The 23,461-nt window shown below is 43.1% G+C and overlaps 1 protein-coding gene across 1 annotated transcript in view; it reads right to left on the bottom strand.

Annotated features, from left to right (window-relative positions):
- Positions 1–5,710: 5,710 nt before the first annotated feature.
- The window catches only part of SH3BGRL (SH3 domain binding glutamate rich protein like), a 70,029-nt gene continuing 52,278 nt past the window's right edge, over positions 5,711–23,461 (bottom strand). The window contains exons 2-4 of the mRNA XM_033946464.1: positions 21,924–22,109; positions 12,210–12,290; positions 5,711–8,142 (exon numbers count right to left, since the gene is read on the bottom strand). Coding sequence (XP_033802355.1) covers positions 8,116–8,142; positions 12,210–12,290; positions 21,924–22,109 — 294 coding nt within the window. The 3' untranslated portion in view covers positions 5,711–8,115. The remainder of the gene's footprint in view (positions 8,143–12,209; positions 12,291–21,923; positions 22,110–23,461) is intronic.

Below are 23,461 nucleotides of genomic sequence, written 5' to 3'. Positions count from 1 at the left end.
TGCCTGTAGAGCAGTGGGACACCTTAGAGGGCACTGCTGTGAAATTCACATAAAGGATGTCAGGTACAAAAATCACCATAATGTAGGGTGAGCCCTCCAAATCCCCCCAAACCCATTATCCCCACTGTCTACCAACCCAATAGCCCTTATGGCTGCAGGTGTCACCTATATGGTATTACAGTAGGGTTTTGGTGGGCTTACCATAAATGTAGTAGGTAGAATGGGATATGGGCCTGGGTCCCCTTCTCTTGGATTTATTACACCACCCACCGGGTTACTCCAGACATATGCTTGCTGTTCTACTAGGATTTCCCATACCAGATGTTGCAATTCTACATTCAAAAGCTAAGTGAAAAGTGTATCATATCAAATTAACTCAGTGATTGTCGCACACTATACTTTGAAACACGAAGAGAAGATATTACTCTCAGCATTTTTGAACGACTAAAGAACTATATGACAAATACAATTTAACATCAAGTCTCAGAGAGTGAGCAACGTTATAAGAGGTTGCAATGACTGGAAGGTGAACTCCTTTTGCAGGGTGGCTTTTCAGCCTTCCCTTCGGAGTTTCATATCTCTGAGCACTTTATATACATAATTGATCACTCTCTATAGACTGTTCTTCATAGAAGTCAGTTTAATTTGTTGTATTTAAACTCCTTTCTGACTTCCACCTTGATATTTATTATCCCTGACTTTTCTAAAGGAAACCCTGATTAATGACATTTTCTGTCTATACTTTCCATGTTCTCATGGGCTGCATAAAATTCAATGGTGGACAACAAATTGCTCACTCCTATACTAATGCAAGTCACTCCATAGCATGCAGTTTTTTGTGTTGTTTTTTGGTTTTTGAGTTGTTGTTTTTTTTTGAGGGGGATGCTATTATTTACAGTGAAGTCTATTTAAATTTCAAGTTTATTCAAGATTTTGAAACTTCTCTTTCATCAGTCATAAAAATCTTCCCAAACTTGAAACTTTTATGACCAATAAAAGATTCAGCAAATTTTTGCTAGATGTAGATGACTGAGATCTTTTCTTTTTTAAAAAAACAAACACATAATTGATATTAAAGATCAATAAGCAATGTATATTGATTGTATGATTTCAAAATATCATATATTCCATTCAAATAATTTAACCAAACATACTCTCTTGTTTATGGCTAAATATGTATCTAAAGTTGTTTTGCTTTGAAATAGAGAATGACACAGGGACAAATTTTTCCCTGTCCCTGTAGGAACTCATTTTCCCGTCCCTTCCCGGTGAGTTCTTTTCCTGTCCCTGCCCCATCCCTGCAAACTCTGTCCTCATCTGCACATGCCTCAAACACTTTAAAATCATAGGTGTTTAAGGCTTGTGCAGTTAAGGCAGAGCTAACAGGAATGGGGCAGGGACAGAGACAGCGACAAAACTCCCAGGGACAGGATGGGGAAATTGAGTTCCTGCAGGGATAGGGACAAATTTGTCCCCATGTCATTCTCTACTTTGAAGTCTGCTAAGAGAAAAAAAGAACCCAACAACCCCAAAACACAGGAGGTGTTAATGAACCAAAAAAAGACCATATTTATTCATTTCAATCTACTGATTGCATTTCCAACTTGAATTCAGTCAACTGCAAGTGCTATTGTTATACTATTTGCACTTTTAAAAAGAGACACAAAATAAGATGAATACATCCACTTTCAAATCTATAGAAACTTTATTTGTACAGTGACCACCACTGTAACCTGGAAGAGCATAGAAAACAGACATGAAATACAGACATGCTAATCATAAGATAAGCCTTAGGAGCTCATTTCCATAAAGAGTTCTATGATAGTCCACAGCCATGTTCTTTAAGACATCACATTTAAAATGTAAAAATACATAAAACAGGAATCAGAAAATCTGAACAACAGCAGTAAAAAAACAACAAAAAAATCAATCAAGAGAAGCATGTATACAAATATTTAAGACTAAATATAAAAAACGTATTGAGGATACTGCTATGATAGCCTAGGACCATTCATACCACGTTAACATCAAACATTCATTAACATCACACCATCAATATATGAAATTATAAGACAACGGAGAAAAATAAACCTCAAGTGTGAGAGGCCGGGACTACACAAGTACCCGAGTCTATTCACATCATCACTGGTTTATAAAAAAAACTCCGTGTACATTTAAATTATTGAGTGTGTATGAAGAAGTATTGATTTAAATGTACACGGAGTTTTTTTTATAAACCAGTGATGATGTGAATAGACTCGGGTACTTGTGTAGTCCCGGCCTCTCACACTTGAGGTTTATTTTTCTCCGTTGTCTTATAATTTCATATATTGATGGTGTGATGTTAATGAATGTTTGATGTTAACGTGGTATGAATGGTCCTAGGCTATCATAGCAGTATCCTCAATACGTTTTTTATATTTAGTCTGACTTATACGATTGAATTTCCACATATATTTGGTTACAAATATTTAAGAACATTGAAAAGGCACATCAGAAGGAACCTGGGGGAATGACGTAATGCTCCGATGCTCACAGGAATTTTATGAGCGTCGGAGCATTTAGCTTGCCGGCCCGCAGTAGAAACCTCTACTGCAGCTTGTAAAAACCAGTGTAAATTAGGAAGTGAAAAAGAATGTAGTTAACAACTGTGCTCTGTTTAAAGTAAGAAAAAACTATGAACCTCACCTGTTTGATCACAACCTATAGAAAGTGAAAAAATTTATTACTGATAGGCACTTGCACAGGCATAAAAGTCTTGAAATGATTTTAAACCAGCCAGCACAAAAGTGAAGGACCACCTGTTTCTTTTGTTAGTTAAAGACTTTCTACTTTAGCCTCATTTCCTCCTGAAGAAACAAATAAGACTGGAAGCCACTTTAAAAAATTTTATTTTTAAAGTGGACCATTTTTCTTCATGGGTGTTCAGGTAAAAAATTCTCATTTCATTTTGTTTTTCACTTGTATAATTTTCCTATCTTTGGGTAATAGCTCTAACTACACAGTAAATGTCCCTTTTACTGTGCACTGACATACCATTAATGCATGTTTACAACAGGGTCCTGTGATAAATAGCGTGTGTTACTGTTACTAGCATTAGTGCATGTGTTGCTAATAAATGACTCTTTAAATGAAGTAATGTGTCCTAGTACAAAATTAAATGATTTTAAAAAATGCATATCCCTATGTGTCTGAAAGTCTCCCATAGAAAATGACACAGGACAGAATCTGTCCCCGCAGATAACTGCAGGAAACCATCCCATGTCACTTTTTAGTTTCTATCTCACCCTCAATCCTTCTACACCAGCATTCCTCAGTGCAAGGCTTGAGGGTCAGTGGCTGTGCCCATTCATACTCTGATTCTTCCCTCTCTCCTTAAAGAATGACACGGGGATGGTTTCCTGTGCTTAACCGCAGGGATGGGGACAAATTTTGTCCCATGTCATTCTCTATCCCATACATCCCTCAATGTTGCTGCAGGCTGAATACTAACCTAATGCTAGGAATTATTAAAAAAGGAATGGTTAACAAGACTAAGTATGTTATAATGCCTCTGTATTGCTCCATGGTACAAACTCACCTGGAGTAATGTGTTCAATTCTGGTCGCCTTATCTCAAGAAAGATATTGAAACTAGAAAAGATACAAAGAAGAGTGGCCAAGATGATAAAGGGGATGGAACTCCTCTCGTATGAGGAAAGACTAAAAAGTTTAAGGCTCTTCAGCTTGGAAAAGAGACGGCTGAAGGGAGATATGATTGAAGTCTACAAAATCCTAAGTGGTGTAGAATGGGTATAAGTGGATCAATTTTTTTATTCCATCATTAATTGCAAAGACTAGGGGACACTCGAAGTTACAGGGAAATACCTTTAAAACCAATATGAGGAAATACTTTTTCACTCAGAGAATAGTTAAGCTCTGAACGTGTTGCCCAAGGTTGTGGTAAGAGCAGTTAACGTAGCTAGTTTTAAGAAAAGTTCGGACAATTTCCTGAAGGAAAAGTCCAAACTCTATTATTGAGACAGACATGGGGGAAGCCACTGCTTGCCCTGGGATTGGTAATGGAATGTTGCTACCATTTGGTTTGTTGCCAGGTACTAGTGACCTGGATTGGTCACCGTGAGAACAGGCTACTGGGCTAGATGGACCATTGGTCCGAACCAGTAAGCCTATTCTTATGAGATGTTGAGCAGTGCTGCGCAACATTAAGAACATGAAATATAAGAATTCAATGCTTTCCAGATTCCAACTTCTCTTCTTCCTCCTCAATTTGTATTACTCTTTTGCAAAAAGGGGGCAACTTGGGTTGCCAAGATGGCTGAACTTTTCAGAACAGGTTGAACCACTCCATGGTTTTACCTCACTAGATATATGAACATCTAATCCTGTTTTAAAACAGAACTATAAATCCACACCGTGAAATGGGATAAAACCAGGACTAATGAACCTGTCCTCCAAGAGCAAATGGAGTCAGTGGTGACCCTACAGGTAAAAAAAAAAATCATATAAAAAGCATGCAGGATTTTTTTTTCTTATGCACAAAGGGCTATTTTCATATACTGAATTTTGCTTGCATGTTCAATTTGCTAAGTATTTTGCTACAGAAGTCAAAGATTGAAAGGCAGAGGGGTCTGATTAATCAAGTAGTTCCTCTCACTCTAAGCAAAAATGAGAAGTATCTGATAAGCACACCACAAAGCTACTGAATTAATTAGATTCAGAAAAGACCACAATTGTAGAAGTTTGCATTTCAGGTTGAGTCACAAGACATTCTATCATGCAGCAATATAATGCATCCACATTAAGTGAGTGCACTTATACCAGCAAATGAAATCATTATTCAGCTGCTAAACAGAAGCTTCAAACAACAAACAAAATCAAAGAGGAGACAGACGATACGCTTTCAGTAGAATGAACCAATCTGAAAATGTGAAAGCAGATATCTCCCTGTAGATTTCTCAAGGATGCATTCTCATATTCTAATCAAATGAATAAGGGGTCTTTCCTTAGGGAAATGCAGGTAAGAGACAATGGCAGCCCATGTATAAGTAAAATCCTTAGAAAAATATAATCAAACACCCCTCCCCTCCCCCCGTTCCTGAAGTCTAATCTTGAGAATTGGCAATAAAGACAAAAACGTTATTAAAATTATAAATGACAAAGTACACCAAACGTATCACTGAGGAGAGCACTGTATTCAAGTGTGTTAGGGATGTTTCTAAATTAGTATATATGGAAAGAAAAAAATTTAGCATATCTGGCTTCACATATTGCGGTAATTAGTTCTGCAATCCTAAAATAAATGTTGCAAAGTGCTTTACATTTGACCTGGGCTTTTATGCCCTTACAAAGCCTTATAGAACAACAAAAATTAAGGGAATTATGTGACAGACTTCTCAGCCAACAGCTGCTCACAGTGAATGAATAGTAATGAAATACGTATTACTAAGCTCTGCTTTCCCTGTAAAATCCTTACGCTTAGGAATGTACCTGGGCCTGTCTGATGGCTCAGCAGCAGTGCTATATACATTGCCTGCAGAAGGACCAGAGTTTGATTCATGGACTTTGACATTTTTCCCTGGTCAGTTGGGGAGGAAGTGTTCACAGTCACCATCAAGGAGGGCTCTGTCATCTCTAGCAGCCAGACTTATGCATGCTCCATGGTTATGTGACCCTGAATGTGAATTATGCTTTAAAGGGAAGGGATTTGGGATTTATCTCGCTCCTTTTCCAGTTCGATTAAGGTGAATTGCATTTAGGTACAGGAGGTATTTTTGATTTATTGGTTAATAGGTATTTTTTATACTGCCTTTTGCAAGTCATGTCAAAGAAGTTTACGAAATGAAAAGCGTGATAATATTTAAGGAAATGGAACTCCATTATCAGAAACAAAAGCAGGAAACTAGGTTAAAAGACAGACAACAAAGCAGATTATACTCAAATGCATACCCATGTTTCACTCAGACATCTGCAATCTAACTTTGTACCTGAGGCAATGGGAGGTTAAGTGAGCTGCCCTTGATCACAAGGTGCTGCAGTGGGATTTGAACCTGGTTTCCTTGGCTCTCAGCCCATTGTGCTAATTTTAAGGCTACTCCTCCACTTTAAAGAAAAGAGAGAGAGGTGTGTGTATGGGGAAAACCCCCCAAAACTATGGACAAAATACCTATTGGGAACGAAGACCCATGGTGCCTGTTTCCAACCCTGCTTCTGACCGAGCTGGAACTATAAAAAGAAAAGAAAACTGGCATGTCAAAATTAATTAAGGAATGCACATCAGTGCTTGAAGTTATAAATGCTGATGTACTTTTAAATATAAGCTCCCTCGTATCATGAAAAATGGGTTTTTTTTGGTCCCCTCTCCCTGCTGTTGGTCGCACGTCTGAAATACATTGACACCATGTTCAAAAGCTTATTAGCTTTAGTCACTAAAGAAAAAGACCCTAATATCTTCATTTGCTCTGTTTGGCTGTCCTGAATAGATTGTAAGCTCTGTCAAGCAGAGATCATATCTTACATGCTTGTGTAGTCTAGCAGTGCTTTAAATGAGTAGTAGCAACAGAAGAAGAAGAAATAGAGATTAAACAAAGTAATGAGTAGCCTAAGTAGAGAGGCAGGCCGAAGAACCAGCAAAAACAAGGTTCAAATCCTATTTCACCTTAGGTGTTTCACCCTCTGTAAATCAGATCCTGTTTGTACCTGATGCACTAAGACTTTTTCCTCATTCTGTGACTATCAGGGGAAAATAAGTTTAGCAAATAAGGTGTTGACACTACGTAATTCTCCCAGGTAGAAGGAACTACCTGCTGTATCTGGGTGTGACTCACCTTGACCTATCGATGAGAAAGTGTGAGCTAAATCCCAATTATGAAAATGTGACAAGCTGATGCTGTAATCTATTACTACAACCAGACACCTAAAAGTTAGAAAGATACAAGCTCATTTGCTAAAAATGTAACACTACTCCTTTGAAAGAAGAAGTGACTATAGTACACTGGCACATCTCTCTAAACCAGGGGTTCTCACAAACCAGTACTCAAAATACACCCAGACTAGTTTTCAATACACTTATAATGAATATACATGAGATAAATTCGCATACAATTGAGGCAACACATTCAAAATTTATCTCATGTATATTCATTATGGATATATTGAAAACCTGGACTGGCTGGCCGTAGCCTGAGGACTAGGTCCAGAACCCCTGCTCCAAATAATAAACCCCCTCCTTTACTAACGCATAGCGTGGGTTTTAGCGCCAGCAGCAGCTGTAACTTCTCCGATGCTCATAGGAATTCTATCCGCGTAGGAGCAGTTACCGCCGCTGCTGGCACTAAAACCCACGCTGTGTGTTAGTAAAAGAGGGGGAAAGTTAAAAGTATTTTTTTTTTTTTAATGGGTTAATACGTCTAATAAGGCCCAAACTGCAATTTAGCACACAAGCGTGAAGCAAGTGCACAGTGGCTAACGCCTTTTTTGTGAAAAGGTGCCCTTTGGTCATGAAAATATGAAATCACATAGCAACAGCTGTTGTAGCTACTGTATATAATTGCACAATGCAACCTGTGTCACAGTACTAGAAGCTCAATCTTTGGAGCATAGTAACATGATATATAGTGATATATATGATTAGTGATATATCAAATCAACAATACATAGATGCCAACATTTTTGTTGAAAGACCAGGAAATGTCTGTACAGTTCAATAAATGCTAAGGCAACTGAGGCACTAGCCCTAATTAATCTTACTACCCTTCCCATGTATGGTTACCATTTGGATTATTATTGTCTGGTTATTAGCATTAAAGTATGTTTCATTTTTATGATGCATATATAGTAGTACACAGAGCAGGTGCAAAACCATAGCCAATCTCCTCTTGGCAAGTACTTTCAGAAGAATATTGTTTTTCCCATGATTGTGCTTATTCTCGCCAAATCCGAATGCTCACAGTTCAACTGCAGGTCCGATTCTTCTCACTTTGTGGGCTGTGAACGCAATAATCAATCGCAGCTAGATCAAAAATTTGGTTAAATTATTGTTTTCCTTAAAGCAAAAGGCATATTTGCTATTCCTATAAGCTATGGCAATTCCCTTTACATAGCAGGCAGTTGAGGTTCACGCAGTCTCCTTTGCCAATGCTTCCTGCAACATAGAATAAAAAGTAAAATAAGAGTAAGTTCCAAGTGTAACCCCTTGCCAAAATGAAAACAAAAGATAGAAAATTAATCTACCACAGATCAAACTAAACTAAACTCAAATGTAGGGCTCCTTTTACTAAGGTGCGCTAGCGTTTTTAGCGCACGCAGGAAATTACCGCACACTACGCAGCTAGAACTAATGCTAGCTCAATGCTGGTGTTAAGATCTAGCGCGCGGGGCAATGTAGCACGTGCTATTCCGCACGTTAAAGCCCTAATGCAGCTTAGTAAAAGGAGCCCTTAGTTTTATAGACCGAGTCATCACCCAAGAGGAGCTCGACTCGGTTTACAATAATGTAAAACATAATACATACATTTGACAAGAAAAAGTAGACTGAAATAGTTAATTTCCAAAATGTTTAGCAAACAAAAAAGTTTTCAGAACTTTCCGGAATAAAGCAAAAGAACCCTAAACTTCTTAATGTAAGCGGTAAAGCATTCCAGAATTCAGTTAATTTAAAATCAAAAGAATAACTAAATCTCTTAAAGGCTCTGTTTTTACCACTGAGAGAGGGAAATGTAAGTTTTAATTTTTGAGAACTTCTGGCAAGATGAGATCTATGAACATTCCAGTCTAAAGGAATCAAAGTGGCAAAAATGCCAAATAGGATTGTAAATGCAATACAAATGCACTTAAACTGAATTCTGAGATACACTGGAAGTCAATGTAATTCCTTGAGCAGAGGGGTTATGTGATCAAATTTACTCTTACTGAAAATAAGTTTAGCTGCAGTGTTCTGTATTAATTGAAGTCTCTAGCCTTGACAAAATGATTGATTGAACCAATACAGAGAAGTGTTGTTGGTGAAAAAGTGCCCTCACTCTTCTCAGAGCACAGAGGCTGAAAAAGCACTTTTTAAAAAGCGAGTTTAGTCGGTCCTTAAATGTAAGTGAAGAATCGATAACAATACCTAGCATTAACGAGGAAAACTCAATTTCAAAGATTCTCCTGAGTCTAAGATCACAGCAGAAGGGAAAGAATCTAACTTTGGGCCAAGTCATAAAAGCTTAGTCTTTGCAGCATTTCATTTCATCTGGACAAAAGAACAACACAAACAGCAGAGGAGAAAATTTCAGCTAATAAAGTATATACTCAGTATTCTTTTTCCCTGCAGTATTGTTAAAATAAATCAGTAAAGTGATGACTTGGTCTGTAACCTTTACCATTACTAACTTAAACCCCCACCCCCCCTTTTACAAAACCACACAAGAGATTTTTAGCACCGACCAGTGCACTGAATGCTCTGCTCCGACGCTCATAGGAACTCTATGATCGTCAGAGCAGTGCAGAATGTTCAAGCATGCCGGCCAGCGCTAAAAACCTCATGCATGTTTTTGTAAAAAAAAAAAAAGGGGGGGGGGTGTTAATGTCTGTAAGCTGAATTCTGTCTCTATTATTTGCAGCCTCCCCATGATTCCAAAAAGCCAATCTTTTCTTAAGCTCCATTCATGTAACAGGAGGAAATATGCAGCTCCATCCTGTGCACTACTATTTTAGAAGACTGTAATAGTGGTATTGCACCTCAGGTGTGCACTGAAGGAGCAAATTCAAGGAGCAGGATGTGTTTCTTGGGTCACCTCTGAGGGGTGACTTCTAAACAGTTTAAAGGCCTCATTTCTATTGGAACTAAAATAGCAGTAATTCCCCCTTCCCCGGAATATTTATGCAATTTTCTGGATATTTTTCTGCTTTTTACTGTTTATTTGGTTTTGTTTTCCATGAGGCAGTTTTTCAATACCAGTTACCTGGGAAAGGAGGACTCAATCATGTTAGCATCATCCAATCAGCTAGTGGCTCTGCACAGGCAGGAGTGAAGAAAGATCGCTCCTACTCGGCTGCCATGAACTTGCAGCAACCAATCAGTAAGCAGCTCTGCATGGGCAGGAGCAACCTTCCTTCACTCCTGCCCATGCAGAGCCACTCACTGATTGGCTGCCATGAATTTGAAGCAGCCAATCAGCTAGCAGCTCTTCACAGGCAGGAGCAGCCTTCCTTCGTTGGGCCAGGACGAGATGTCAGAAGGGAGCAAAGGCCGGCACAAGCAGCAGGTGGAAGATGCTGCTCACACCAGTGAACATTTCAAGAGGTACATGAGGGGGTGCTCAAGAGGTGGGGAAGAGTAGTGGGGACACAACAGTTTGGCGATGCCGGGTGCTAACCTCCCTCACTATGTCAGCGACACTGCTCTTTTAGAATTCACTTACTGGCACCAACGGGACTCCTAATGTGCACACCAACCTTCCTTTTTATCTCTCTGATACACCTGTGCAATCACCTTCCGTGTCTCTCTGATTCACCTATAGACATGGCAGCAATCTGTGAAATATTCAGTCTGTTAAGTTAGAGCCCCAGACTGAAAGGCAAATTTCTGTATTGGCATTAACTATGATTTTGTCTTCTCTTCGCTCAGCTACATCCACCGTTGATCTCAAGATTCATTGAAAGGGTTTACATCCATAAATTTTGTCTATGGTAAATAATAGGCTTGAGTCTGGAGAACTGCCTAAGGCTTGCAAACAGTGTATTATTGCTAGTCCTTTATTGAAATTCTCTCTCTTTTTTTTTTTTTCAATCTCACACTTCCAAATAATTATAACGCTGTTTCAAACATTGCATTTGTCACTAAAGTGGTGGAAAGGGCAGGTTTTATCCAATTAAGAGATTTTCTGAATAAAAGTCTCCCCTTGCGCCAATCAGGATTTCAGGAAAAGCACAGTATCATAACACGCCTAGTGGGGATTTTGAGTGAAGTCAATGGATTCCTAGACAGGGTCCAAATTATAATGATGGTGACATTAGATCTCTTCTTAGCCTTTGATTTAGACAGTCAAGAATTACTGTTGCTAGTTAATGGAGCTAGAGTGCGAGAAATGGTGTTACAGTGGTCAATAGTGGCCAATGAGTGAAAGTTTGCAATCAGTGTTCCCTCTAAGCCAGGGGTGTCAAAGTCCCTCCTCTAGGGCCGCAATCCAGTCAGGTTTTCAGGATTTCCCCAATGAATATGCATGAGATCTATCAGCATACAATGAAAGCAGTGCATGCAAATAGATCTCATGCATATTCATTGGGGAAATCCTGAAAACCCGACTGGATTGTGGCCCTCAAGGAGGGACTTTGACACCCTTGGTCTAAGCTGAGTGGGAGTCCTCCAACTGCATTGCTGCAAGTAGGGGTGGTTCTTAAATATTATGTTTTCAGTTGATAAAAGGGCAGGCAAGTCCCCTTGAGTCCTACAGAGCTTGCCTATCCCTTACAATTGAAGTGAAACAGTATCCCCTGCTGTCAAAACTGTAGGTGGAGGATTCTTGTTCAGCTTAGAGGAAATTGTGATTTTAGTGCTTGGTATCAAATAAGACCAGTTCTCAGTGTACTCAAATACATGCCACATGTGAGGGGATGCACAGGAGGTTACTGGTTCCCCTTAATAATACTCCTTTACAGAGCTACCTTAAAAAGAATGTGGCCCAGGTAAGCAGAGGAGGGAGTGCATGGTGCCCAGACAGAAGAGGGAGGCTCAGGGAAGACAAGGAAAGCCCTCCAGCATATGTCTTCATTATATTTAGTGTATCTATTGGACACAATATTTGTCATTCACTACAATTTAACTGCTGCAAATTATGTGATAAATCATATTTTTCATTTTTGCAAACTGCTTTGGGTTGTTTTTGATCCAAGAAAGGAAGTCTAAGTGTGACACATAATAGATGCTTTTGCACACTACTTATGAGAGAGAATCCAAATATTACTAGTAATATGATTAATAATAATAAACAGCTATTTTATTAACTGGTCAAAGCTATGAGCTCCATATGGTTCACAACAAAAAGGAGTAGCTAAGCAAATTACAAAATACACATATATCCCACTCATTCTAGTGATAGAATAAAAATATATAAACAAGATACATCTAATGAAAATAATTTTCAATAGTTTTCAAAATTTAGGGCAATCTTGTTCATTATAAATCAACACACACAAAAAAGTGTATTTACAGGGTATCTGGAAAAATACCTTTGAACCAGGTGGAGCTGTCATTCCTAAAAATGCATAAACTGCATTGTTTTCTCTGGCCTCAAAGAAAGCATCATAATCCTGGAAAAGAAAAGGGACAAGAAAGAAAGAATTATAAACCACACAAAAACAAAACAAAAAGTTAGAAATCTTTACTAGAAATTTGCCCCTTTTTCTGGTGGACTGAAAAGGTTCCTAGTCATATTTCATGCACAGTAATGTGTCTCAGAATCTTTATTTATTTATTTATTTTAGGTATTTATATACCGCCTATCAAAGTTATCTTAGCCGTTTACAATCAGATATTCAAGAATTTTCCCCAACTGTCCCTATCTAATAGAACATAGAAACATAGAAAGACGACGGCAGAAAAGGGCCACAGCCCATCAAGTCTGCCCACTCTATTGACCCACCCCATTGAGTGCTAGTGACCTAGTTCCTTAACTTGACCCTCGTAGGGATCCCACTGGATGTCCCATTTATTCTTAAAATCGAGCACGCTGGTGGCCTTGATCACCTGCACCGGAAGTTTGTTCCAGTGATCTACCACCCTTTCCGTGAAGAAATACTTCCTCGTGTCACCACTAAATTTCCCCCCTCTGAGTTTGAGGGGGTGCCCCCTTGTGATCGAGGGTCCCTTGGGAAAGAAGGAGAAATTAGGTTCTTACCTGCTAATTTACTTTCTTTTAGCTTCTCCAGACCAGTAGAGGTTAACTTTACGAGTGGGTATATATCTAATCATGACCAGCAGGTGGAGACTGAAAACAAAACTTTGGGACAGTATATCCTAGCCCCTCCTCTCTATTTCCCTCAGTCTGCCGAATAGCCAAGCAGAACCAAGAACTGGAAAAAAAACAGAGAGAAAAAAACAATACTCCGAAAGGAGTAACAAATAACATACCCAAAATGCTGTTGGAAAATGCAGAGGAGAAATTCCCGAAGGAAGAATGTCCCCACAGCTCGCCAGCTAAGCCAGCCGAGCCACAGCCGCTGTTCTTCAATTCTCCCCGGCCCTAGAAAAATACTAGAACCCGCAGCAAAAACCAAAAACTGCCCGCGCAACAGCCCCAACAACAACAACAACAGACAGGGTGGGGACCTCTACTGGTCTGGAGAAGCTAAAAGAAAGTAAATTAGCAGGTAAGAACCTAATTTCTCCTTCTTTAGCACTCTCCAGACCAGTAGAGGTTAACTTTACGAGTGGGACGTACCAAAGCAGTCCCTCTTACGGGCGGGACCCCCGAAGGGCCGAAACCAGAACACGCTCACCGAACACCGCGTCCAGACGCGCCTGAACATCTACCCGATAATGTCGAACAAAGGAATGCAAGGAGGACCAAACCGCAGCCTTACAAATATCCACTGGAGGCACGAGCGACGACTCAGCCCAAGAAGCCGCCTGACCCCGAGTGGAATGAGCCTTGAGAAACTCCGGAACAGGCTTCTGTTTCAGAAGATAAGCGGAAGCAATCGCCTCCTTGATCCAGCGCGCAATAATAGCCTTAGAAGCGCCAGCACCCCGACGAGGACCCGCCAGGAGGACAAAGAGATGATCGGATTTCCGGAATTCCCGAGTCCGCTGCACATAAGAGCGGAGAACCCGACCGACATCCAACTTGCGCAGCTGCTGTTGCTCAGACGAGCCCTCCCGATTTCCCAAGACCGGGAGGACCACCGATTGATTGACCTGAAAAGAAGACACTACTTTCGGCAGAAAGGAAGGAACAGGCCGCAAGACGACCCGCTCCCTAGAAAACTCCAAGAAGGGAGCCCTACAAGAGAACGCCTGCAGCTCAGAAACACGCCTAGCAGACGTAATGGCCACCAAAAAGACCGCCTTCAAAGTAAGGTCCTTCAAAGAACAGCCATCCAAAGGCTCAAAAGGCGGACGCACCAGAACCGAGAGAACCAGATTGAGATCCCAAGAGGGAACCGAGGGCCGAATGGGAGGCCGAAGCAACTTGGCCACCCGCAAAACCCGAATCACATCAGGAAGGGCCGACAAAAGCTGACCTGACACCAACCCTCGAAAAGCCGACAGGGCCGCAAGATGCACCCGGAGAGAAGACCAAGCCAAGCCTCTATCCAGGCCATTCTGCAAGAATTCTAGAATGTGAGGCAGGGAAGCGCGAAAAGAGACCACTCCCCGCGCCCGGCACCATCCCTCAAAGAGACGCCAAACCCGCACATAAGCCCGAGAGGTAGAAAACCTACGGGACCCCAAGAGTGTAGAAATTACCTTGCCTGAATAACCCTTCCTGCTCAGGCGACCCCTTTCAAGAGCCACGCCGTAAGACAGAAGGGAGACGGGTCGAACATGGGACCCTGCGTCAGAAGGTCGTCCAAGAGAGGCAGAGGAAGAGGATCCGCCACCAGATGCCTCACCAAATCCGCATACCACGGACGCCGAGGCCAATCCGGAGCCACCAGAACCACCAGTTCCGGATGGCGAACAATGCGAAGAAGTACTCTGCCCACCAGCGGCCACGGAGGGAACACATACAGGAGCCCCTCCATTGGCCACGGCTGGACCAGAGCATCCAGACCCTCGGCCAGACTGTCCCTGCGCCGACTGAAGAAGTGGGGCACTTTGGCGTTGCCACTCGTGGCCATCAGGTCCATCAGGGGCTGCCCCCAAGCCTGCACTATCAACCGAAACGCTCCAGCGCCGAGAAACCACTCTCCTGGATCCAGGAAGTGACGACTGAGGAAGTCTGCCTGAACATTTTCTACCCCGGCTATATGAGAAGCCGAGAGGTCCATAAGATGGGACTCCGCCCAAACCATGAGCCGAGCCGCCTCCTGCGCCACAGGAGTGCTCTTGGTGCCCCCCTGACGATTGACATAAGCCACCGCCGTGGCATTGTCCGACAGGACTCTGACCGACTTGCCCAGCAAAAGGGAGTGGAAAGCTAACAGCGCCAGCCTGACCGCTCTGGTCTCCAACACGTTGATCGACCAGGAGGCCTCCTCCGCGGACCAGGTGCCCCGAGCTGAGTGGCCCATAAACTGAGCCCCCCAACCGAGGAGACTCGCATCCGTAAGGAGCACCGTCCACTGCGGGAGATCCAGACCCACCCCCTGAACCAGGTGAGGGGTCCGAAGCCACCAGCGCAGACTGCAGCGCGCCAAGCCTCGCAGGGGAACCGGAACATCCAAATCTTGCCTCCGGGGAGACCACCTCCGGAGCAGAGCATACTGAAGAGGACGCATGTGGGCCCGCGCCCACCTCACCACGTCCAGGGACGCCGCCATTGACCCCAGGACTTGGAGGAAATCCTGCGCCCGAGGACCCCGGGACGCCAAAAGCAGGCGAATCTGAGATTGCAATTTGCTCACCCGGGCCTCTGGAAGGAAGACCTTCCCCAAGGAGGTGTCGAACATAACCCCAAGGCACTCCAGACGCTGAGCCGGGACCAACCGACTCTTGGAAAGGTTGACCACCCAGCCCAGCGACCGGAGAAACTCCACCACCCGAGCCGTAACCCGGGAGCTCTCCTGCAACGACTTTGCCCGAATCAACCAGTCGTCCAGGTAGGGGTGAACCAGGATGCCCACCGACCGCAAGGCTGCCGCGACGACCACCATTACCTTGGTGAACGTCCGAGGAGCCGTGGCCAGACCAAAGGGAAGCGCACAGAACTGAAAGTGCCGCCCCAAGATCGCAAAGCGAAGGAAGCGCTGATGAGAGGCCCGAATTGGAACCTGCAAGTAGGCCTCCGTCAGCTCGAGAGACGTAAGAAACTCCCCCGGCTGAACCGCCAGAATGACCGACCGCAGCGTTTCCATGCGGAAAGACGGAATCTTGAGAGCTCTGTTGACCCCATTCAAATCCAGGATGGGCCGAAAGGTCCCCTCCTTTATGGCCACCACAAAGGGTCTGACGAAAAGCCTGCGTCTTCCATGGAGTCTGACATGGAGAAGCGAGAAAAAGGTCCGGCAGAGAGCGGGTGAACTCCAGAGCGTAACCGTCCCGCACCACCTCAAGGACCCACTGATCGGACGTGATCTCGGCCCATTTGGGGAAAAATTTGCGCAGCCGGGCCCCCCACCGGAACCAAAGGGGGCGCCGGCAAGGAGTCATTGCGCAGGACGGGAAGCGGGGGAACCGGCGGAGGGATTCCCTGCCCCCCGACGGGCCCCCCGAAAGGGCTGCATGCGCTGGAAGAACCGACCCCGGGAAAACCCCGGAGACTGGAAAGAAGCAGCCCCACGCCCAGGGCGATACTTGCGAAATTCCCGCAAACGCCCCCGGGCCGCACCCCCTCGAGACGCCGGGCGGGCACGGTCCTCCGGCAGACGGGGAACTTTCGAGTCCGACAGAGTCTGAATCAACTTATCCAAGTCCTCTCCAAATAAAAACGACCCCCGAAAGGGAAATTTAGTAAGCTTAGCTTTGGACGCAGCATCCGCCGCCCAAGCGCGCAGCCACAACACACGCCTTGCGGCCACGCCAAAAGCCATAGACTTAGCCGAGATCCGCACCAAGTCATAGAGAGCATCTGAGAGGAATGAGGCCGCCATCTCAATCTTCGCTACCTCCTGATCCACCAGAGACCAGTCGTCAGACTCTCGATCCAAGACCCGCTCCGCCCACCGAAACACGGCGCGAGCGACCAGTCCCCCACAAATAGCCGCCTGGACCCCAAAGGCAGTGACCTGAAAATTTTGCTTAAGGATGTTCTCCAAATTGCGCTCCTCAGAGTCCCGCAAGGCAGAACCGCCCTCAACAGGCACGGTATGCCGCTTGGAAATTGCCGAGACCACCGCATCCACGACTGGCGAAGCTAACGTAGCCCGATCCCCTTCAGGAATGGGATACAGGCGAGCCATGCTGCGCGCCAGCCGAAACGGCGTCTCCGGCGTTTTCCACTGCTCCAGAATAATATCCCGAATATCCTGATGCATAGGAAAAGAGCGGGAAACGGAACGGATCCCCCGTAACAGGGGGTCCCCCACACGCGGAGTCCCCGGCGGCGCGTCCTCAAAACGCCAAACCGAAGAAACCTGCTGAATAAGGTCAGGCAGCTCATCTTTCTGAAAAAGGCGCACAACGGACGCCTCGTCACTAGAGAACGGGAAATCCGACAACCCGCCGCCAGCTTCCGTCCCCTCCAGAGGGTCCTGGAATTCCTCCGAAGGGTCCAGGTCCTCCTCCAGACCGACACGTTCCTCCGACCACAAATTCTCGTCCCACGACACCCGCGGACGCTTGGACAAGGGAGGCGGCGGAGGGGACGTCACGTCAGACGAGAGAGGCAAAGCCGCAGGGAGCGCGGAGGAAACCCCACCCCCCGAAACCCCCTGGGCGCAACCGGGACCCCCAGCCGCCTGAAAATAGGCTCTGCATAAAGAAAAGAAAAAATTCAGGGGAAAACCCCCCGAGGGTCCCAAGGGACTCCCTGCCACAGCAGGGGACCCAGCAGAACCTTGCCCCTGCATAGTCAAAACAGGGGGAAGGTCACCTGAGGTGGAAGACAAAATGGAGGGGCCAGACAGAGAAGATGGCGGTTTTCCCGCCAAAAAAGCTCCCTCCATAGCCTGAAGCGGCTGAGAAACCTGAATAGTCTCAGCCGCTAAAGCAGGCAAGCCGGCATCAGCTGTCAAAAAATCAGCTGAGAGGGAATCCTCTAAAACCCGACCGTCGGCGGCTCGGGGATTCCCTCCGTGGGCGGACGGAGAAGACCGGGCTTCCCCACCGTTCCCTGCCGACTCGCGAGGCACCATCGGCGGGGAGCTCTGGGCGCCTGCAGCCGCTGCCGACGGAGCTCCACCACCTCACCGACCCAAACCGCCGAGTTCAGGCCGGCCGCGAGTGCCTCGCGGCTGGACTAAATTTGTGTCCTACTCCCCCGGAGAAGGGCACAAATGCTCCATACGCGACCTAGCTAGAAAAAAGTGCCGGTTACATGAAAAAATACAGTAAAATACAGTTTTCTTAAAGGGAAACAACCCTTCAGACCAGCACTACCTCAGGATTTTTTTTTTTTTTTACAGAACAGGCTCCACAGGCTCTCGAAGCAATATGCCTTGCTTGATTTAGGGGGCAAGGCTTACTGCTGAGGCTCCTCTAAAAAAATGTGGGGAGGTGGAGGAAGTGGGGGGAGGGACCCCGCTCGTGACCCGCCGGGTTTGACACCCCCGAGGTCGGACGAACCCCCAAACAGAGTCCGCCCAAGCTCCGTCCGGCCAAAAACAGGGACAATAAACCCCATAAACAAATTCCAACAGCCCTACCAAGGGAGATGGGTACAGATCACATCAACACCTGCTGGAGACTGAAAGAAGACTGAGGGAAATAGAGAGGAGGGGCTAGGATATACTGTCCCAAAGTTTTGTTTTCAGTCTCCACCTGCTGGTCATGATTAGATATATACCCACTCGTAAAGTTAACCTCTACTGGTCTGGAGAGTGCTAAAGAATATATCGTTTTCCATCTCGACGCGACCAGTGACGTACTTAAATGTCTCAATCATGTCACCCCGTTCTCTGCGCTCCTCCAGGGTATAGAGCTGCAGTTTGCCCAGTCTTTCTTCGTATGAGAGACCCTTGAGTCCGGCGACCATCCTAGTGGCCATCCGCTGGACCGAGCAATGTACCTGGAGCAATGGAGGATTGAGTGACTTGCCCAGAGTCACAAGGAACAGTATAGGATTTGAACCCACAACCTCAGGGTGCTGAGGCTGTAGCTCTAACCACTATCCCAGTGGTCTCAAACTCAAACCCTTTGCAGGGCCACATTTTGGATTTGTAGGTACTTTGAGGACCTCAGAAAAAAATAGTTAATGTCTTATTAAAGAAATGACAATTTAGCATGAGGTAAAACTCTTTATAGTTTATAAATCTTTCCTTTCAGTTAAGTCTTAATAATAATATTGTAATTATAGCTAAAGAGACATATGATCAAGAAACTGTTTTATTTTACTTTTGTGATTATGATAAACATGCATGTTCATTACAGGTATCCTGAAAACACCAAGAGACATAGGATAGGTGGATAAGTTTGGGAAGGCCTGGTATAAACACTGAAACAGGAATAGTACCCTAAAAAGATCAGATAGCACTAGGCTAGTCAAAAGAATGCCTCCTTCAAAACTCAACACAAAAGTACTGGCAGATTGTGAATTAATATAATCAGAACATCAAAATTTATTTAGCTTCATTTTTTCACTTTATAGCTTTTGACTGGAGACATGACTAGAGCAGTGATAATCCCACCATCTAAACAGAATCCGACTCTGAAGCCAATGGATCACACACTGAAGTGGAATTTTTTTTTTAAAAAGTTCTATTTATGCAGAACAGATGCTGATCTATAGGGTGGGCCAAATGTGGGTATACAGTATTTATTCATTATGTCTTTTTATTTTACAGGTACTGAATAAATATAATACAGTACTGAATGATAATCAAGAAAAAGCGAAATGATAACCGATACAAAAACTTCACACAAATGTTATTCATGACACCTGTAAAATAAAAAGAAATAATGAACAAATACAGTGTACCTACTTTTTTAGTTCATAAAATTTATGTGTGGGGTTTTTTTTAAAAGAGATTTTTTTTGGGGGGGGCCTTTCTTATTAAATTCTGTATTTCCTGTCTGTAGTCTTTATCCAAATTTTGTAATTGTAAATTGCTTTGATTGCTTTTGTAAATTAGCAGCATATCAAATGTAATAAACCTGTAATCTACTTTTTGCCCACCCTGTATAAGAGCAAAGCAATGGTGTTACATTAATGTGTCCCCAGTGGGGGTCAGGTGTGGCATGGTAACCAGTGTGCCTATATTTTCCAGGATTAAATCATGGCAAGTTACAGGAAAGTACCATCTCTACCTGAATGTAAGTTTGTACTTGAGGCAATGAAGGGCTGAGTGAATTGCCCAAGATCACAAGGACAGAAGTGGGATTTGAACCCCACCTTTAAAGGTCTCAGTGTGCTGCTCTAACCATTAGGCTACTCCTCCATTCCTATTCATCAACGTTCAATCTCTGATAAAAAGCTTGAAATGGAACAGTCCAAACTCATAGTTCAAAACCACATGTTTAAACTACACGTTAGTCTTAGCCATTTTACATTGTGAGACTCATCTATAAACTACCAGTCATAGGGCAAAATTAAATATATATAACCTCACTGTCATCCTATCTGTATGCCTGTTTTAGTATGTAAAATAAATACAAAAATAGGTTTTGCATAAAATCTGCTCAACATTTTTTGGTATAGAATATTACTTGGGATTAGAGAATGACACATTTGTCCCCATCCCCACAGGAACCAAATTTCCCCGTCCCCACAAGTTTTGTCCCTGTCCCACTCCTGTAAGCTCTGCCTTAACCGCACAAGCCTCAAACACTTATGATTTTAAAGTGTTTGAGACTTGTGGAAATCAGGGCAGAGCTTGCAAAGAATGGGACAGAAAAAGAACTCACGGGGATGGGTCAGGAAAATGAGTTCCCGCAGGAATGGGGAAAAATTTGGCCCCTTGTCATTCTCTTCTCGGGATATCAAATTCCAGTCCCAGAGGGGAACAAACGTCTGGATTTTACAAAATCTGTATTAAATATTTGTGATTTATACTTGAAGATGGTGGCCATAGTGGTTTATCTGCACAATTTATTTATTTAATTTCTATCCTGTCTAGGTCCTAGGCGGTTTACAATATATTCACATACATAATGCCTAAAAAACAATACAAAAGACAGAAATCATCAAAATTTAAATTCATAATAATTCCGCCAACAGGACAAGTCAGACCCTTTAAAAAAGCATTAACAAACAATTACATTTTGAGGAGCTTTCTAAAAGTTCCTCTGTCAGCACATTTTCTCAACTGCCCTACCAGTGAATTCCATAATTTCACCCCAACACAACAAATGTTATTTATGCTGCAAGTTGAACTGGTTTTGAGACCTTCAAGGAAAGCTTTTAACATACAACTATACATGCATGCTGCTAAGACTACCTTCTCGCCAAGAGCAATTTACAAACAAAACTGGCAACTTACAGCATCTCTGAAACATTAGGGACAATGCTACAGTAACTTGCTGTACATAAAATCAAATCCAAAGTTACAAAGTCTGTGTTAAACTAATTAAAATTCCATTTTCAGAGCACAAACCAAATCTTTTCCAGAGAAGAGAAAATGGTAAAACTAGAGGGCATAATTTGAGGTTGTGGGGAGGAAGACTCAGGAGCAATGTTAGGAAATTATTTTTCACGGAGAGGGTGGAAGCATGGGATAAACATAGAGGATCTCTAATTAGAAAACAAAGAATGCAAATTAAAGAGCTAAGGCTGGTACTGGACAGACTTGCACGGTCTGTGTCCCATATGTGATGATTTGGTATAGGATGGGCTGAGGAGGGTATCAATGAGAACTCCACTAACTTGGAACATGAGGATGGTTGGATAGGCTGGAGTGAGCTTGGACGGCAACTTCAGTATTTGGAACCTAAGATGATACTAGGTGGACTTTATAGTCTATGACCATGAAATATCAAAGAAGAGACAATTTAATCATGTATTTATAATGGGCATAACTAATGGGCAGACTGGACGGACCGTTCAGGTTTTTATCTGCCGTCATTTACTATGCTATAAACGCACACAAAAACTATGCTCCTTTCTAAATTCCATCCACTATTAACATAAATGGCAGTTATGCAGCAATTCACTATAAATTAAAAATGGTGAGACCTTCAGAGCTTACCCCACAGTAATGACCATCATTGAAGATCTGAGGGGGCAAGGGGTTTCCACTGGTGGGCCTGCAGTTCTCTGGAACATTCTCTCTCATCCATTTTCGGTTCTCTTCGTTCGCTGCAATATCTTTCTCTTCATATTCAATACTAATGGCATTCAAAAAGCTCAAAATATCTTGTTGTCTCTTTTTAATCTGAGAAAAATACAAGTAAGGAAATGAGTGTCACTAGATTCTCAAACTGAAGGGTTCAAGCTTTATTGGGCAGGGGTGAAACACAGTTGTAATGAAATATAGGCAGTAAAGATGCAAAGTTTTCCTGGATGTTTGCTGGTTATGAGGGAAAAATAACAGTGGAATCAGTCCAGTAACTGCTGAATTCCCCATCACAAGGGTTCAGTCTTAGAAAAATCATCTCTAGTCTTCGCTGAATGAATTTAGCTTCACGTACAGCCCATGTCATCTCTGTAAAAAATAACCCCACCCCCATTTTATGAAGCCAAATTAGAGGGTTTTTTATCGCCGGCCCTGGTGGTAAAAGCCTCAACACTCATAGAATTCCTATGAACTTCAGAGCTTTTACCACCACAGCCTGTAATAAAAAACCCTAACACAGCTTCATAAAAGGCGTGTGTGTGGGGGGGGGGGGATGTATTAAATGTTAAATGTAAGATGAGAACATTTTACTTCCTTAATTACTCTGACAAACTAGATGCAATTCATAAAAATTAGTGTTGTAAGTCTTCCTCAGTAACAGACAACATACAGGTAAAATTACAGCACTAAGCGCACAATTGGAAGTGTTATAAAATATGAGCACTACCTGGGACTGTAAAGTACATCACCCTTCATTATTCAATATTTTGTTTCTGAAATATATTAGTTCATTTTTTTTTTTTCTCAACCCAGTTTCTCCCCTTAGATTTAAGGAGACTGCACAGCTCCATCTACAGGGGTATAACTGAGCTGGTCCTGGTTTCACTTCATATGAATTGAGATATAGTTTTGATTTCGTTATGGAGTCCCCTGAGAAAAGCAAAACTACATCTTCATCCATGTAATGAGGAACAATCAGTACTCAGCCCATCTCCTAGGACAGAGAGCTATATGCTCACTGAAGACTTGGTTTCAAGTATGGTACAATTTATGCCTTTATGAACAAGGGAAAACAGGTCAAAAGTTTCTTTTAGTTAAGAAATCTACTTATATTACATAATGAATCATATAACTGTTATTATGGCCCCCTTTTACAAATGACCATAATTTAAAATTAAAATAAAAACAAATAAAATTTGAATAAAGAGTATAACAGCCTGGGGTGTGTACCCATTAGGTAGTCTGAAGGTCCATACAAGAAATATGAATATTCTGGTTATATTATACCATATGTAAGCCTATATATTGAATAATTGAGACAACCACTGTTTGCTGATGATATCAATGGTACAACTGAAGTAGCAGTTTTGTTTTGATGCCCCTTTTACAAAGCCATGCAGCCAAGTGCCATAGAGCAAATGCTCCGACACCCATTCAATTCCTATGGGTGT

Source organism: Geotrypetes seraphini, chromosome 5, assembly GCF_902459505.1.
Source record: "Geotrypetes seraphini chromosome 5, aGeoSer1.1, whole genome shotgun sequence".
In the NCBI taxonomy this organism is placed as follows: domain Eukaryota; kingdom Metazoa; phylum Chordata; class Amphibia; order Gymnophiona; family Dermophiidae; genus Geotrypetes; species Geotrypetes seraphini.
Note: the sequence above shows the minus strand (reverse complement) of the source record. Positions and strands in the feature narration are given on the sequence as shown.